Source organism: Populus trichocarpa, chromosome 11, assembly GCF_000002775.5.
Source record: "Populus trichocarpa isolate Nisqually-1 chromosome 11, P.trichocarpa_v4.1, whole genome shotgun sequence".
NCBI lineage: Eukaryota > Viridiplantae > Streptophyta > Magnoliopsida > Malpighiales > Salicaceae > Populus > Populus trichocarpa.
Window position 1 is genome coordinate 18,330,637 of NC_037295.2, and position 15,009 is coordinate 18,345,645.

The 15,009-nt window shown below is 33.4% G+C and overlaps 2 protein-coding genes across 2 annotated transcripts; both read left to right on the plus strand.

Annotated features, from left to right (window-relative positions):
* Nucleotides 1-930: 930 nt before the first annotated feature.
* LOC7489108 (probable WRKY transcription factor 14) lies at nucleotides 931-4,759 on the plus strand. The gene is made up of 3 exons (XM_052445140.1): nucleotides 931-1,990; nucleotides 2,798-2,938; nucleotides 3,526-4,759. The coding sequence occupies exons 1-3, from the start codon at nucleotides 1,350-1,352 to the stop codon at nucleotides 4,127-4,129; spliced, it is 1,386 nt and encodes a 461-aa protein (XP_052301100.1). The 5' UTR covers nucleotides 931-1,349; the 3' UTR covers nucleotides 4,130-4,759.
* A 4,441-nt stretch (nucleotides 4,760-9,200) lies between these two features.
* Nucleotides 9,201-13,374, plus strand: LOC7489109 (uncharacterized). The gene is made up of 6 exons (XM_002317045.4): nucleotides 9,201-9,387; nucleotides 10,181-10,333; nucleotides 10,701-10,794; nucleotides 10,925-11,007; nucleotides 11,570-11,723; nucleotides 12,819-13,374. The coding sequence occupies exons 1-6, from the start codon at nucleotides 9,235-9,237 to the stop codon at nucleotides 13,052-13,054; spliced, it is 873 nt and encodes a 290-aa protein (XP_002317081.2). The 5' UTR covers nucleotides 9,201-9,234; the 3' UTR covers nucleotides 13,055-13,374.
* Nucleotides 13,375-15,009: the final 1,635 nt, after the last annotated feature.

Here is a 15,009-nt window from a genome sequence, read left to right on the forward strand (position 1 = left end):
TGAAACGTTTCTAATAAAAAGAAATAAAGACAAAGCGAATGCAAATTATCAAAACGTTTCGAAACGTTCCTCCGAGAAATGCGGCTGCTTGCCGCCTCTTTACTTCCCCGTCACTTGTTCTTCAAAAAGGATAGAGAGACATCGTGTCAAGAGAACAAAACTAAGACTAATATATATATATATATATATATATATATATATATATATATATATATATATATATATATATAATATACTTGGTCCTCCACTTTATTTTGCATTTTATTTTAGGGATTAAGTCTTATTAAAAATTCAAAATTCCTCTTTTTAAATAAATTTCTAAAACATTTATACGAAAATGACCCATCTAAAATGAAAATGTTACACTTTAATGTACTCTTCATGAAACAAAGTCTGGATTTATCCCATGTTTAAAGGATTATTTTTTTAAGGTTTGAATGTTAGACTAATTAAATCTATTAATTTTTTTTTTACCATCCATGGTTTATATATATACTATCTTCATTCAATCTAGATAATTTATAATTTTTTTATATAACTTGAAATTTAATTTTTAGTGATGATAAAAAAACATATTTTCACTATTATTAAACTTGATTTACTTTAATGGGTTGATTCAAGACCTGATCCTTGATTTAGATTGGATCACGAGAAAAAAAATTAATTTAAAATTGACTTATTTTAATAATTTATTTTGACTCAATCCACCTAGTAGTTAATCTACAACGTGAATTAATATCAATTATTTTTTTTAAATAATATTATTTTAAAATTTTAAAAATATTATTTTAATCAATGTAATTTAACTAGGGTTACATGAGCCGTATTTAGCATACTTGGTTAACCATAATACTCGAACTCTCTAATTTTGTCGTTACTAAGCATGAGATAAATCACCAGCTAGGTCGTTCAATAACCCTTCGATTACGTTATTCTCATTTGAGTTTAAAAAACACTTCCCAAAACTCTCTCTCCCTCTCCATCTCCCTCTCCCTCTCCCTCTCCTTGTTGCGTGTAGAGAAGAATCCTTTTTGTATGAAAAGTCAGCGACTCTCTCTCTCTCTCTCTCTTCAGAAACCATTCTCTTTTGTTTGTTAATGAAACAAAGAAGAAGCACATCTCAGTTTACTTTCAACCTTCAAGAACCTGTCTTGTTTTTTTGCTTGCTTTCTTGTTTTAACCAAAACCCCAATATCTCACAAGATGAATCCTTGTACCTAAGCTAGAACTTGCATGTTTTGTTTTTCCACGTTTGGTGAAAGAAAAACAACACCATCCTCTAGTTATATCATCCTTTCTCCCTTATTCTTTGATTCTACATTAGTATATGCAGGTTTTTTGGGCTCAAAATGGATAATTATCAAGGTGATTTAACGGATATTCTTCGAGCTAGTACTGGTGGAGCTTTAGGCCAATCAGATGTTCCTGTTTCAAACTGGGAATTCCCTTCTGATCCAATGAATCTTGCATCATCATCAATTATGGGAGATAGTAGAGTGAATGCTTTTGGTGATCCTTTTTGCAACCTGAGAGATCCCCTTCTTCATGAGCTTAACGTTGCTGCTTCAAGCTATTTTAGCAGCCGAAGTTCTACAGATCACATGCTTAGTACTACTAGTGTTGATCAAGATCACACTAGTAATAATTTTGTTGGTGCAAATAGTGCTACTGCTGGTAGTTGTAGTAACATTCTTGCTCACCAAAAAGTCTTTGAAGATCATGAGATGCATAAGGCTGCTGCTGCCGCCACTACTTCTCGTCGCAATATATTTTCAAGAATTCAGATCTCACCGACGACTAATCCCACAAAGCTGCCTGTTTCACCTTGTAATTCTCCGGTTATAGCTGCTTGTTCTTCTCCGAGAGGGTTCAGGCCATCTGCTATGGTTTCAAGTGATGTAATTAATGTCAATAACTCAAAAGGTTGCTTGATTGACAACGCTGGATCAGTGCAGATCTCATCTCCAACGAATCTGGGGATCAAGAGAAGGTGAGTAATTAAGAATTGTCTTGTTAATTAAACTTAGTTGCCCCACTTGTTTCTATGGTATTTAATATAGTTGAATTTTGATTCCTATGCAACTTTTAGTGTGTACTCATTTTTTTTTTTAATCTTGACTTCATTAATTGAAGTTGATGATGATGATAATATATAGTATGATTAATTAATTATTCATAGGAGGATCAATGAATTTTTTTGGAACTTGAGACTTGAGTAAAAGCATGGTGATGGTCAGGATCCAAGGAATTTAGGGTTTTCAGATAAAGTATATGTACTAGTCTTTCATTGACTGTACAGGGAGCTAGGGGGGAGGGGGGGTAAAGCCTTTCTTTTCAGGTGAGATTGTTCAATGACTGCCTACATTACATAACAGAACATCAAATCTTTGATGGGATTTAATCAAGTAACCTGAAAAGGTAGCCTCACTGGTGTCATAATAACATTCACAGACTTAGCTTTCATGGTAGTAGCTATCTCTCAAGCAACTTTATTTATTATTTATTTCTTAATTTCCTTTCCTCAAGTGATCACTTGAAAAGATAGCTATGTGTTCTGATTGATGTATAATTGTCTTTAAGAACATACCATCCCTTTCAAGCTTCATAGCTCAAGCTCAAGTATTCATTGCTGCCCCAAAATGGAAATCGAATTCTTGTACAAATATAGTTTGATAAAATTTTTTATCTTTGTTCGTTGCTTCTTCATCATCATTGTCATTAAATGCTTCTATCTTGAGTTTTAGATTTTGGAAATGAAAACAAAATTCCAAGATTAATTTTTGTATTGTTATTTCAGGAAGAGTCAAGCAAAGAAGGTGGTTTGTATTCCAGCACCAGCAGCTGCAAACAGCAGGTCTAGTGGAGAAGTAGTTCCATCTGACTTGTGGGCATGGAGAAAATATGGACAAAAACCCATCAAGGGTTCTCCTTATCCAAGGTAAGTAATATATATATATATATATATATATATAAAGTTGATAAGATTACAAAGAACAAACAGCTGGATTTTTCTCTATTCTTCTCTCTGACAAATTATATCATTGCCTGGAAAAATGTTTCTTGATTTAATTCTTCTTATTTCCCTTTTGCACATGAAATGCAATATATTTTTGCATAGTAATGCCCTGAAAAAGTTCTGGTGAACCCAAGTAATGCTTCCCGAGACACTGAGCTCAAACAGTTTGTTGTTTGGTGCATAAACAGCATATTAAGCATTGATTGACTGGTTGTAATTTGCAGTGCTAGTATTGATGAATGTGTATGCACTATTGTTCTTTGAGCTCAACAGCTTCAAAGAGTTCCCAATTTGCATGCTCAAATGATTGGCAGGAAGTGAATCCAAAACACTGAGTTTCTTAGCATAAAATATTTTTGTGAACTATTAGTGGTTTTCCTGTCATCTTTCTAATCAGTTTTCGGTTTTGACCTTAGATTTTCTTTGAGTAATTATTATTGTGAAAGTGGTCTGTAAATGTTTGGTTAAGAATTGCACTGAATGTTAAAACATGTTGTCTTTCCTTCCAGGGGTTACTACAGATGCAGCAGCTCTAAGGGTTGCTCAGCAAGGAAGCAAGTAGAGCGGAGCCGAAATGATCCTAACATGTTGGTCATCACCTACACTTCTGAGCATAACCATCCATGGCCCACACAGAGAAATGCACTTGCTGGCTCAACAAGGTCTCAGCCAACAAAGAGCAATGCAGCTTCAAAGAGCTCCACAGGTGCTCAAGCACAAAAAACAGCAAATACAAAGGAAGATCAGAAGGAGAGTAGCAATGATACATCGTCTCCTACCGATATTATTGGTGGTAGCTCAACAGCAAGTGCATCTGTCAAAGAGGAGTCTGATGACATTGAGAAGCAAATGGAGATGGATGACAATGAATTCAGTGAAGGGTTTTCTCAGAGTTACAGGCCATCAATGCCAGGTCAATCTGATCAAGACTTCTTTGCTGAATTGGGAGAGATAGATGCTGACCCTCTTGACCTGTTGTTTACACAAGGAATCAATGGAGAGGAGCAGAAGGAGAGCAAGGCCTTGGATCCATTCAGTATCTTCGACTGGTCTGAGGACACGAGCATTTCATTTGGAGAAGCAAAGAGGGGAGGATTTATAACAAGACAGTGAAACAACAACGATGCCATTTCCCAACTAAAAATAACCTATTGAGTGTTTGTGCTGCTGCTGCTGCTGCTGAAACAATGTCATTCTGGGTCCTGCTATAAACCCTTGTCTTTCAGCTTTGAAATTCCCATGTGGGGAGGTGATTTTTTCTTTCCACTTCTTCTTCCTTCGTTTCTTGTGTTTTTACCAAAACAGCCAGGAAAATTAGCCAGAGAAAGAAGAGTAAAAAGTCAGTGCTGGTTGATTGGGAGCAGACCTAATGAGCCCCGCATTCCTTTGGGAATATTGGTGGATGGGACAGAAAGCTGTGGAACAGAAGGTCTCAACAGTTAAAACAAGTAGATACACCAGACATGACTGGAAAGCTCAGTGAAGAGATTGATACAAGATGGGACTTGCCCTTTCATCTTTTCAAGTGGAAAAAATTATTCAAGCACAACCTCCACCCTCCCTCTGGTCATCATGTGGGCATTCCTTAAATTAAAAAAAATATATACATACATGCTTTTATTGCATTGATGGGAATAAAATGGAAGAAGATGACAAGAGTGTGTGTGTATATATTTGTTTGGTATTGTAATTTAAGATATATTTTTTGTTTTTTTAGAAATATATTAAAATAATTTTTATTTAGATTTTATTTTAATTTTGATATTAACATATCAAAATCATTAAAAAAATATCAATTTAATATTTTTTATGTCAAACATATATAAACACAATTTCGATTATATAAACAAATAGTCTATAATATTTGATTAAGATAGTGTTTGACATTATAATCCAATGCTACTTTCAATAATTTTTTATTTTTTGTTAACTTCAAATATTTTTTGAATTTTAAAAAATATTTTTTAAAAAAAAACATTTTTTAAATATTTATCTCTATTTATGTTCTTAAATATGCAGTAAAGGTTCATTGTCGTGTAACCACAAAAATTAAATCATAATAAAAGTATGATTTTGTTGCCGTGCAATTTGCGAAACAAGCACTCAATTTTTTCAGAAAAGCTTAACTTTCTTTTCAGTCTTGATCGCTTGGGATGTGTGCTTGCACGATCAGAGATATATCATTAATGCTTCGGGCTCCTCAGCTTTTTCTTTCTTTTCTTGTCCATCTACAGTAGTCTTGATTATTTAAGAGAAGATTTATAGTTGTTTTTTAAAGTGTTTCTTGGGTTGAATTGTATTAAAATAATATTTTTTTATTTTAAAAAAATTATTTTTAAAATCAGCGTATCAAAACAATTCAAAATATATAAAAATTTAAATTTTAGCAAAAAAAAATTAAATTTTTAAGGAATGCACCAAAAATCATTTCTGTCCATGCAGTGTTTGAGATTGTACTAAAATTAATTTTAAAAATATTTTTTTATTTTATATTAAGATATCAAAACAATTTAATTAAAAAAAAAAAAACACTGCAATACTGATATAAGCAGCCAAATGGGGGCCGGTTGGCGTTGAATCTTTTGCATGTGAATTGCCAGCCACATGGACGTATAGACTTTTTGTATTATATACAATTAATATATTTATGCTTTTCCTTTTTGTTTTTCTATAACATATTATTTTCGAAATAGTTTTTATACATCGAGATTAATTTTATAATTCTCTTTGTACGATACAAATAAAGAATTCTTAAACATTTTACTTTATATATTCAATTTTTAGATAGCGCTTAATAAATATCTCGACAAAAATAATGAGTACAAAGTGCATAAATGTATCATAAAATATTTTAAATATAGATTTATTTAATGTTCTTATCTCTATCTTTATTACTAAATGTCTCTTTTATATAAGTTTAATTTTTTTTTTTTAACATGGTTGTCCGAGCTGATTTGTGTGTATCTTAATTAATCTCACGGACCCTGAAATTAATGACCATGTAAGTCTTCAGTGATCTTAAGATTTGTGAGACTCGAACTAGTGATTTATAGAAAACAAATTTAAAACATGACTAGTTGAGTTATACCCATCATAGTTAAATTTTTATAGTTTATTCATAGTTATTTTGGTTTTTCTCCTACATTTTAGTTGTTTTCTAGATTTGAGTAATTAATTAATTAAATAAATAAATAACTTGTACATGTGTTCTAACCCCCTTGGTTCAGGAGTATATGCTTTGTTCTTTCTTTTCTTCATCATTTTAGTCACTTCGAGTACCAATCAATGAAGCTACCAGCTGGTGCAGTACTGGTGCCCCAGGCGGGTCTAGTGCATGTTTTGGGGCTTTCATGAACATGAACCCTAGCTAGCTACAATTCTCATTAAGCTAAGTTTGAAATAATGAAGTTCATGAGATGACAAAACTTTCGGCTCTCAAATCTCTGTATATACTGTAGGCCTTACTGCTTTACTCCATCTAGAATCAGGCGATGGCCAAGAGCTAGGGTGCTTGGAGCTTTCGATTGAATCGGAGTTTTCTGATTTTTTGTTTTGTGGTAGATTGATTTTTTTATATTTTTAAATTACTTTGATGTGTTAATATAAAATAAATATTTGTAAAAATAAAAAATATATTATTCAATACATTTCAAAATAAAAACCGAATTTTTTTTATCAATGTATCAAACATCTCTTTTACGTCAAACATTTTGAAAATGTTGTGAAAACAAATATATATTGATTCAAATTATGATTATATATTTATATGACTAAAGGAGGAATGATTAATTAGCTTAGAAACCTTCAAGTATGGTACAAATAAAACTAATGAGTATTCTCTCAATGACGATTATAATTTCTTTTCTTTTTTGTTTATTAGGGTATCATGTAATAAAGCCACCCGTAATCTTTCTGTTAATTTCTGGTTAATTAGTGTTTCATTAATAGTTACCATGAATTCAATTAAAATATGATAATAGTCTCAAAACTTGATTCATGTATAGACCCGAGATAAGGTTCGTATTCGAAAGGGTCCATCCTATTATTTTTAAAAAGTATTAAAATAATATTATTTAAAAAAAATAAAAAAATAAACCAAGTTTTAGCCTAATTACTCGAGTTGTCGGTTAAGTCGAGTTTTTATTTAGATCAAACTGATTAATTATTTTTTTATTTTTTAAATCTAGACTTGTCTAACTTCCGGGTCAAAATAAATTCTTCAGATTCAACCAGTGGTCTGGATTTTATATGAAGTGAGAATAAATTGATATAAATTAGCTTATATAATAATAATAATGGTTAAAAAACGAGAAAAACTTGCGAACACATAGAATTGGCTGTTCCTCCAGTAAACACCTGTCCAGACGAGGCATTGTTGCAGCATTGGAAACTTCAGGGCTGTAGCTGTATTAATCATGGAAGCAACTTTTACCCAATCGATCACCAAATGCCAAACAGTGACTCTAAGTTCTGTCAAATCCATCACCTTTAATGTAGTTTTGATATCCTTTGAAATCAAGTCACTTCAATGGAGAAAATAACAGTACAAAGTTGATTTCTTTCATACCCTAACACAGTGAAACAAAATAGATTTTAAACTAGCACAGTAATCTCAAATTGTTTTTGCTTGGCAAAAAACAAAGAATGAGAGAAGAAAGAAAAAATTAAAAAAAGAAAAAAAATGATGCGTTGGAGATACACTGGAGCTCCGATGATGATACTTTCAGCATTTTTAGAAAGATATCGACAAAATAAACTTATAAATATCATGGAAAAGTTTAACTTCAAAGTTGGAGATGAAAGGTGAATAATTGAGCATGTCATTGTCCGTAAAATGCATCTAAATATATATATTTTAAGGAAAAAAAACTAGTCAAAAGTTCCATGGAATGATTCCTTTTCACTCTCTGATTGGGATGGGGTGATAGTCATAATGCAAGAGAAGGAAAATTAGGTGCAATTGGGCTTATGGGACTACTGTGCTAATGATTTTTGAAAAGGAAGGAGGAAAGTAAAATGCATTAAAATATTAATTATAATTAATAACCATCATTGATTCGATTTAACCCACCAAGCCTGTACTTCAACTCTTGAGTCGAGTCAAGAAATATAAGTTCGAGTAAAACTAAATAATTCAACAAAATTAATGAAATACCATCAAAAGGGTTGTTGTTTTGCTACATATTATTCTTAAAAAATTGAGTAATTATTAAATTAAATTTGGAACAAACGAATTTCCAATTGTCATGACTAAGCAACAATAGAATCTTTGTACCATTATATATAGATTATTAAGTATCCCTATCGATCGTGATCTCAGTTGGGGATTTAAAAAATAGATATTTGATACAGATAAAAATAAATAAATTCTTGAATCCCTTTCAAGCTGTACTATGTATTATAATATATGTTGATGTCTTCGTGTAGCTCCATCTGTAATAATCCAAATGGACCGACCAAGATGATGTTTATTTATTGCTGCTCCTCATCTTTAAGTTTTCTTTGTATTTTCCTTTTACTCCATTGTATTTATAAAATCCAACTGAGTTATTACAGGGTAAAGTTTAAATCACGAAGGGTGGTCCTTGATTGAATTCAAATTTTATTTTTAAAATAGTATCACTGCAATGTTATTTTAAATGTTTTTTTTAAATAAACAAATCGAGAGTTAGGTTTTGATGAAGTTTTTCTTAGATCAATCCAGGTTTTGAAAATTACTTGGGTCTATAAAAGCCCATACCAGGTGAAATAATATTGGGCCGTATTTGTACTGGGCTATGAATCTGCTGCAATCTTTTCATTTTGTGCATTTAAAGATATTTTCCACCGGGAAAGGAGGCTATTAACTAACTAATAATTAATATTCACAAACTTCAAATCAGTTCCTAATGTATCATACAACTCTAAATTGGGTCCCAATACAAAATATTTCATCAATTAGGTAACAGATGTCTTAGGATTTCTCAATTGGGTCCTTTCATCAATTTCTAATAATAATTTCACCAGAATTTTTTAAAAATACCTAAATGTTTTATAGCATAAAATGTGCAAGAGGATATTAACAAAATATTGATATAAGGACTCAATTGATAATATATTTTGATTTTAGTGCTCAATTAAGGATAAAATATAAGTTAGGGACTAAATTGTCTAAGTATCTAGCATGAACTATTTAGATGTCTGTTTCCAGTTCTAAACAGTTAAAAAAAGAGAAAAGAATGAAGCTTTGGCTTCCAAAGTCCCATGCATTCATGGCCACACCATTGGCTTTCAGATCAATAAGAAGGGCTTGTTTTGCATCTTCTGGTCTCAAATGGGAAGGTGGGGTCTCTATGGTTCAAGGAGCCTCTAGAGGAATTGGCCTTGAATTTGTAAGCTTTTAGTTTAGTTGTTTTATGCAAAGTTCTTGTCTTTTGATTGCATCAATTGTTTCTTGCATCTGCTAAAAATGGGTTGGTGTTTTTTTGTAAAGAAAGATCTGGAGAATAATATTTAAGTTAAATGATTGGCATTTGGTTCTTGATAATTGAGCTTAGATTTCTTGATTAGCGTAATCAAATTAACTGCATGCATAATTAAGTCTATTGATTGATATCTATCACATTGGTTGCTAATGTTTCTCTCTGTTGTTTTGTCATAGTCTTGATGAATTGCTAGAGAGCTGCTAGTTTGTTTTTTTTTTTTTTTTTCAATTTTCCATCTGGCATTGGAAATGCGGACCATTTCCTTGATAATCAATAAAAGGGCTTTCCTGTTTTTGGTTTTTGTTTATGGTAGATAAATTTTGTGGATTAATTCATCCTTGGAGTAATATAACAATGCCAAATCATTTTCCATGTCAGTTTTCATTGCCTTTTCAGCTTTAGTTAGTGTCATTGTTTTGTTGAAAACCCGTTGGACCAATCCGATTAGCTTATCGTGTGGTTGTTATGCCAGTTTTCTTATTAGAATCCCGTTGGATATGAGTAGTAGACTTTATTTAAGAATGTAATTATTCTCATTTTTCTTCCGAGGTAGAAGTTGCTATGTAACAAGTTGATTTAGTACTATTCTTGATGCCAACTGATTTTTGGGGCAATTAAATGACAAAAACTCATGTTGTAATTTTCATCACTATCTATTAATTCTGTGCGCAAAACTTGAATTGTTTACTGCCTGCTGCAGGTTAAACAGCTTCTGGAAAAAAATGACAAAGGGCATGTTATTGCTACTTGCCGAAATCCTAATGGGGCAACAGGACTTGTTGATTTGAAAAATAAGTTTGCTGAGCGCCTTAACATTATGCCAATAGACCTGACCATTGAAAGTACTATAGAGGTTGGTGCTCATTTTTTGGTTGATATCTCCTGCCTTAGTCCAGGCCAGAAGAAAAGTTTACCTCTGCCTTTTCTTTTGAGTCATCGTTTGAACTCAGTTGTCTCAGTTTTTTCTGCTTCCTGCCTTGTGAAATTCTTTGGGATGACCATATCATTATTTTAAACTTACAAAAATGCTTGATGTTGGAATGACTCTTGTGAGATCAGAAATTTTTCTGAATTTCCTTTAGCATTTTCACAGCAATGATCTGGTGCATTAACACTTGTGTACCCTGATTAACTGCCAACTGCCAAATGCCAACATGCTGAAGGAAAGTGCTGTTCTATTTTTTTTTCTTCGAATTTCCTGATATGATGTCATATTTCAGGCATCTGCAAAGTTCATAAGGGAGAAATATGGCTCTCTGAACCTTCTGATTAATGCATCAGGAATCCTCTCAATACCAAATGTGTTGCTACCAGGTAGGAATAGAAGTTGAGCAGTAGACTTTCACATCAGCATTGTATTATATTGTAGCAAACAGGAAGCTAGTTTCTTTAGCCACTGTACTTAGGTAGGCAAAAGAATTGATTTCTTTTGTTTCCAGTGCAGAAACAACATTGAGCAAAGTAGAGAGGTCATCCTTAATGCTGGCTTATGAGGTCAATGCTGTGGGTCCTATTCTAGCGATCAAGGTACGGGGAATGCTGTTTTTAGTTAATGACTGATAATTCATATTGTGTGAAATGTCTTCGGAAGAACCTAGTTCTGCATTCATTTTGGCGTAGCTGTTTTTCGGTTAAGATCAGCTATATTTATGAATGCTGAATTATCAAATGTATTGAAGTACTAAAGCCAGTCATGCTTTCAATAGTTTTTTTCTTTCAATACATGAAGCCAAATGCAGGAAGAATCACTTTTAACCTTTCTTTCATGAGAGAAAAGAAGTCTTCATTTTAAATTGGTCCTTGGATGAATGCATGAATAGAGCACAGAAAAGGAAAACAAACACAAGCATCTGATTTTCTAGTGCTGTTTATAACTACTAGTAATTGTTGTTAGTATTGAAAGAATAATTATTGCAGGCACAGAAACTCCTTAACAGTGTTAACCTTGAAGAGATGCATTCGAATTTGATATTAGTATTATCAGGCAATGATAAAGTTGTTGCACTAGGGGTTTCTCTATTGCCTTTTTGTTTCTTCCAAGGGGGTAATGATTCACATGGAGCTAAATATTGTTGTTTGCCATTTGCAGCACATGTGGCCTCTTCTGAAGGCTGGAGGAGGCTTTGGAACTGAAAGGGATGTTGCAGTGGTGGCCAATTTAAGTGCCAGAGTTGGATCAATTGGAGATAATCATCTAGGTGGTTGGCATTCATATCGATCTTCAAAGGCTGCTCTAAATCAGTGTATGATTTCTTCCACAAAGTTCCCTTGGCATGCATTTCTTGATTTATGGCTTCAATTTATCCTCTTTAACTGTTCCTTAATCATTTCCACAAGCAATGAAATGTTGCATTACTGTATGGTTAGTCCTTTCAGATCCTGAGCATATTTTATGTGAATGTGGTAACTTGGCTTCAGCTCCTACCTGTCTTATTTTCTAGTACTGCAATTAGATATGACAAGAAGAATCATGGTTACTTTAGTGAAGACATCTATGTTGGCTTATGTTTATTTTCACCTCTGCAAGGAATATTTTATACGTCAACTTTCAACACTTTTTTGAGTGCAACTTGGCAAGGAATCTGTCAAGGGCACCGTTGCCTAAGATTTGAGACTATTCATGCATGTGAGGTATGCCTTTTTTCTATGTTTGGACCATCCAATGCACAGGCTACAGATGGCATATGCAAAGGACATGCTTGGTGTCCTGAAACACAGGCATATCCAGAAGTTTTCCAGCCAAGTCTTTTCGAGGCAGGAAATACTAGTGAAGAAATAATTACTCTGTGAAGAAAATTTCCATGGTCTTCGAAAAATATTCTAAAAGATTCCCTGCATGGCATTTACTTTTGTTAAACTTTGCTGGATGTCACCTGGTTTATGATTTCTATGCTCTTCTTTCAAATATTTCTATAAAAAGAAAAAAAAAGCAGTACACTTTCCATTCTTCACTTTCAAATATTGTGAAACCTTGCTGGATGTCACCTCCTTCATCTTGTCCATTCCACCTTAAAAATCATAAAAAGAAAAAAAAAGCAGTACACTTTCCATTCTTCACTTTCCTCTGACTAATATAATTCGGTTAATTAATGTCTTAGAATGACTTTGATCAGCAGTCCTTTAAGAATATGCATATTCACATGAAGTGAATGAATACTACTAGGGCGTGGAAGCATGGTATCTTGGTGTGCATGCATGCATGCATAAATCTGTTTTGGGTGGTAATTAGTCTCTTTTAGCTTTTGTTATTGTTTCGTCCCATGCTAAAACATACACATTAAAGGCATCATTATTTGAATCTCTCTTGTGGTAATACTTCTGTTGGCTGATGGTAGCAGTGACAAAAACTGTGTCGGTGGAGTTTGCGCGAAAAAGGGATCCAATTATATGCATCCTTTTGCACCCAGGCACGGTAGACACAGATCTTTCTAAGCCATTTCAGAGAAATGTCCCCGATGGCAAGCTTTTCACCAAAGAGTTTTCAGTGCAGCAGCTCTTAAGCATCATTAATAATGCAAAGAGCCATGATAATGGGAAGTTTTTTGCCTGGGATGGCCAGGAAATTCCTTGGTAATTGGTTATTGTACTGAATTGAAGTCACTATTTTTGTTACCACGCAACTCGTATATGTCCTTTCTTCGTTGATCATAAATTGATTTGACTGAGTGATCCATCCTTTTCCCTCTGTTCACCTGATGCAAAGCATGCAAATCCTCATCACGAACAACATGCTACCCCAAGCAGCAAAGTATGAGAATAATTTATTGGTTTCTTATTTTTAACTTAATTTTTCCAAACATCATTGTGGGTTTCGAAGCTTTTGAATTGTGGGCTGGTCTGCAAATGCCAGCATTTCTTTTGATGTCAGTAATAAATGGACAATTGTGGCTGTCATTGGGCTTGGTCTTTAGGGCTATGGCAGATAGCTGGATCTGAAGAGCAAATGGAGCTACAAGAATGTCAGTATATTTTTGGTTTGATCTAGTTATATTATAGCACAACACTGCAATGCATGCCTTGCAATATGTCAAAATTTGAAGTTCAGCACATAACAAGATCATAAGAGGAGGCAGAAGAAGAAATGAAAAGCATGAAATCTGAATCTAAAAAGCCAACTTGTTATGGTATCAAATCGCATGATTATTGAGGTACAAAGTAGGGTCTGGCTACAGACCACATGCATTGCCTTAAAGTGTTTATTCAACTAGTAGTAAATTTCTACTCTCCTAGAAACTCCTCGGTCACTGCTCGACTTCGATCCACTGTAAGAAATATAAGTGAATCCTGCAAAACCAAAATCAAAGCATAAGCAAATCACCAGGGTCCAATTGATCATTTGCTAGTTATCAGTGGGTGCACAAGCTGTGAGGAGAATCAATGGAACCTATAAGGTAACAATAATATACTTACGCATCACAGTTAGACACTTGTAGAGACAGGGAATCCAACTTTGATGTTGCAAGCTCCAGGAATCTTGCCTCAAGAACTGGTCCAATACGTTCTGATTATGTTGCAGGATAAAATTCAATGGAGTTGATGAACCTGGCAGGAATTTCATGACAGAGCTGCATATCTTCATATTGGTTTCACACATGCAAGCACCTAAGTAGTCATAGTCACATATTTTTCATCAAAACAAACAAGAATATACTCTAGACTAGGTTAGTCACTTGTGTTATCTAAATCCCAAGATGTTCATCATAAACTCTTCGTTTGTAAATTCCAGAAAATAACCTGACGCAGCCGAAGAAAACAAGCACAAAAGAATCTCAAACAACTAAAGCCCTCATTCATACTTAAATATGTCAATGGCTGAACCTTACAAGAATCAAATAGAAGAAACAACAAAAAATTCAAAATTAAAATGGAAATCCAGAAAATAAAAAAAAAATAACAAAACCAAATCTTGGGAGCATCCCTTTTTCATTAACTAGTTATGAAAACATCATCCTTGCGACTAGTTTCATCCTTTAAGACTAGTTTGAAGGACTTTCCAACATTAACTAGTTATGGACAGCCAATTCTCTATAGAACTAATCCCCTATAATCTCATGACCAAATTTGAATCTAATTCAACAAGGCATTTCAAAAGCTACGAGTTTTTCTATCCGACTAATCATTAGTATGATTCGGTCTTTTCTTGAGCTTAGCTCTATTATACTAATTCATAAATGAGCTTGCTAGGCTTTTCACATCATCCAGTTATAGTGTATTCACAATAAACTGTTCAGAACCATCAAACCCATCTAAATCCCTAAACTTTATATGTTTAAGCATCCCTTTTTCATGTTTGCTTACCATAAGTCAGACTCAGACCACAATCTTAAAGATGACAGAATACATTAGCAGACAAAATCCAAAAATTTATCATCCGCGATGCATAAATTGTCGCCATTTGCTCTCCTAAATTGTAAGAAGCACTGATGAACATGCCTCACATTGTATCTTCTATATTTTGCAGTGTCTCTTATCAATCAGTACTTCAATCAGAAGAACTTACCTCAGTACAAAGCCTGTCTTGGTTTTGGC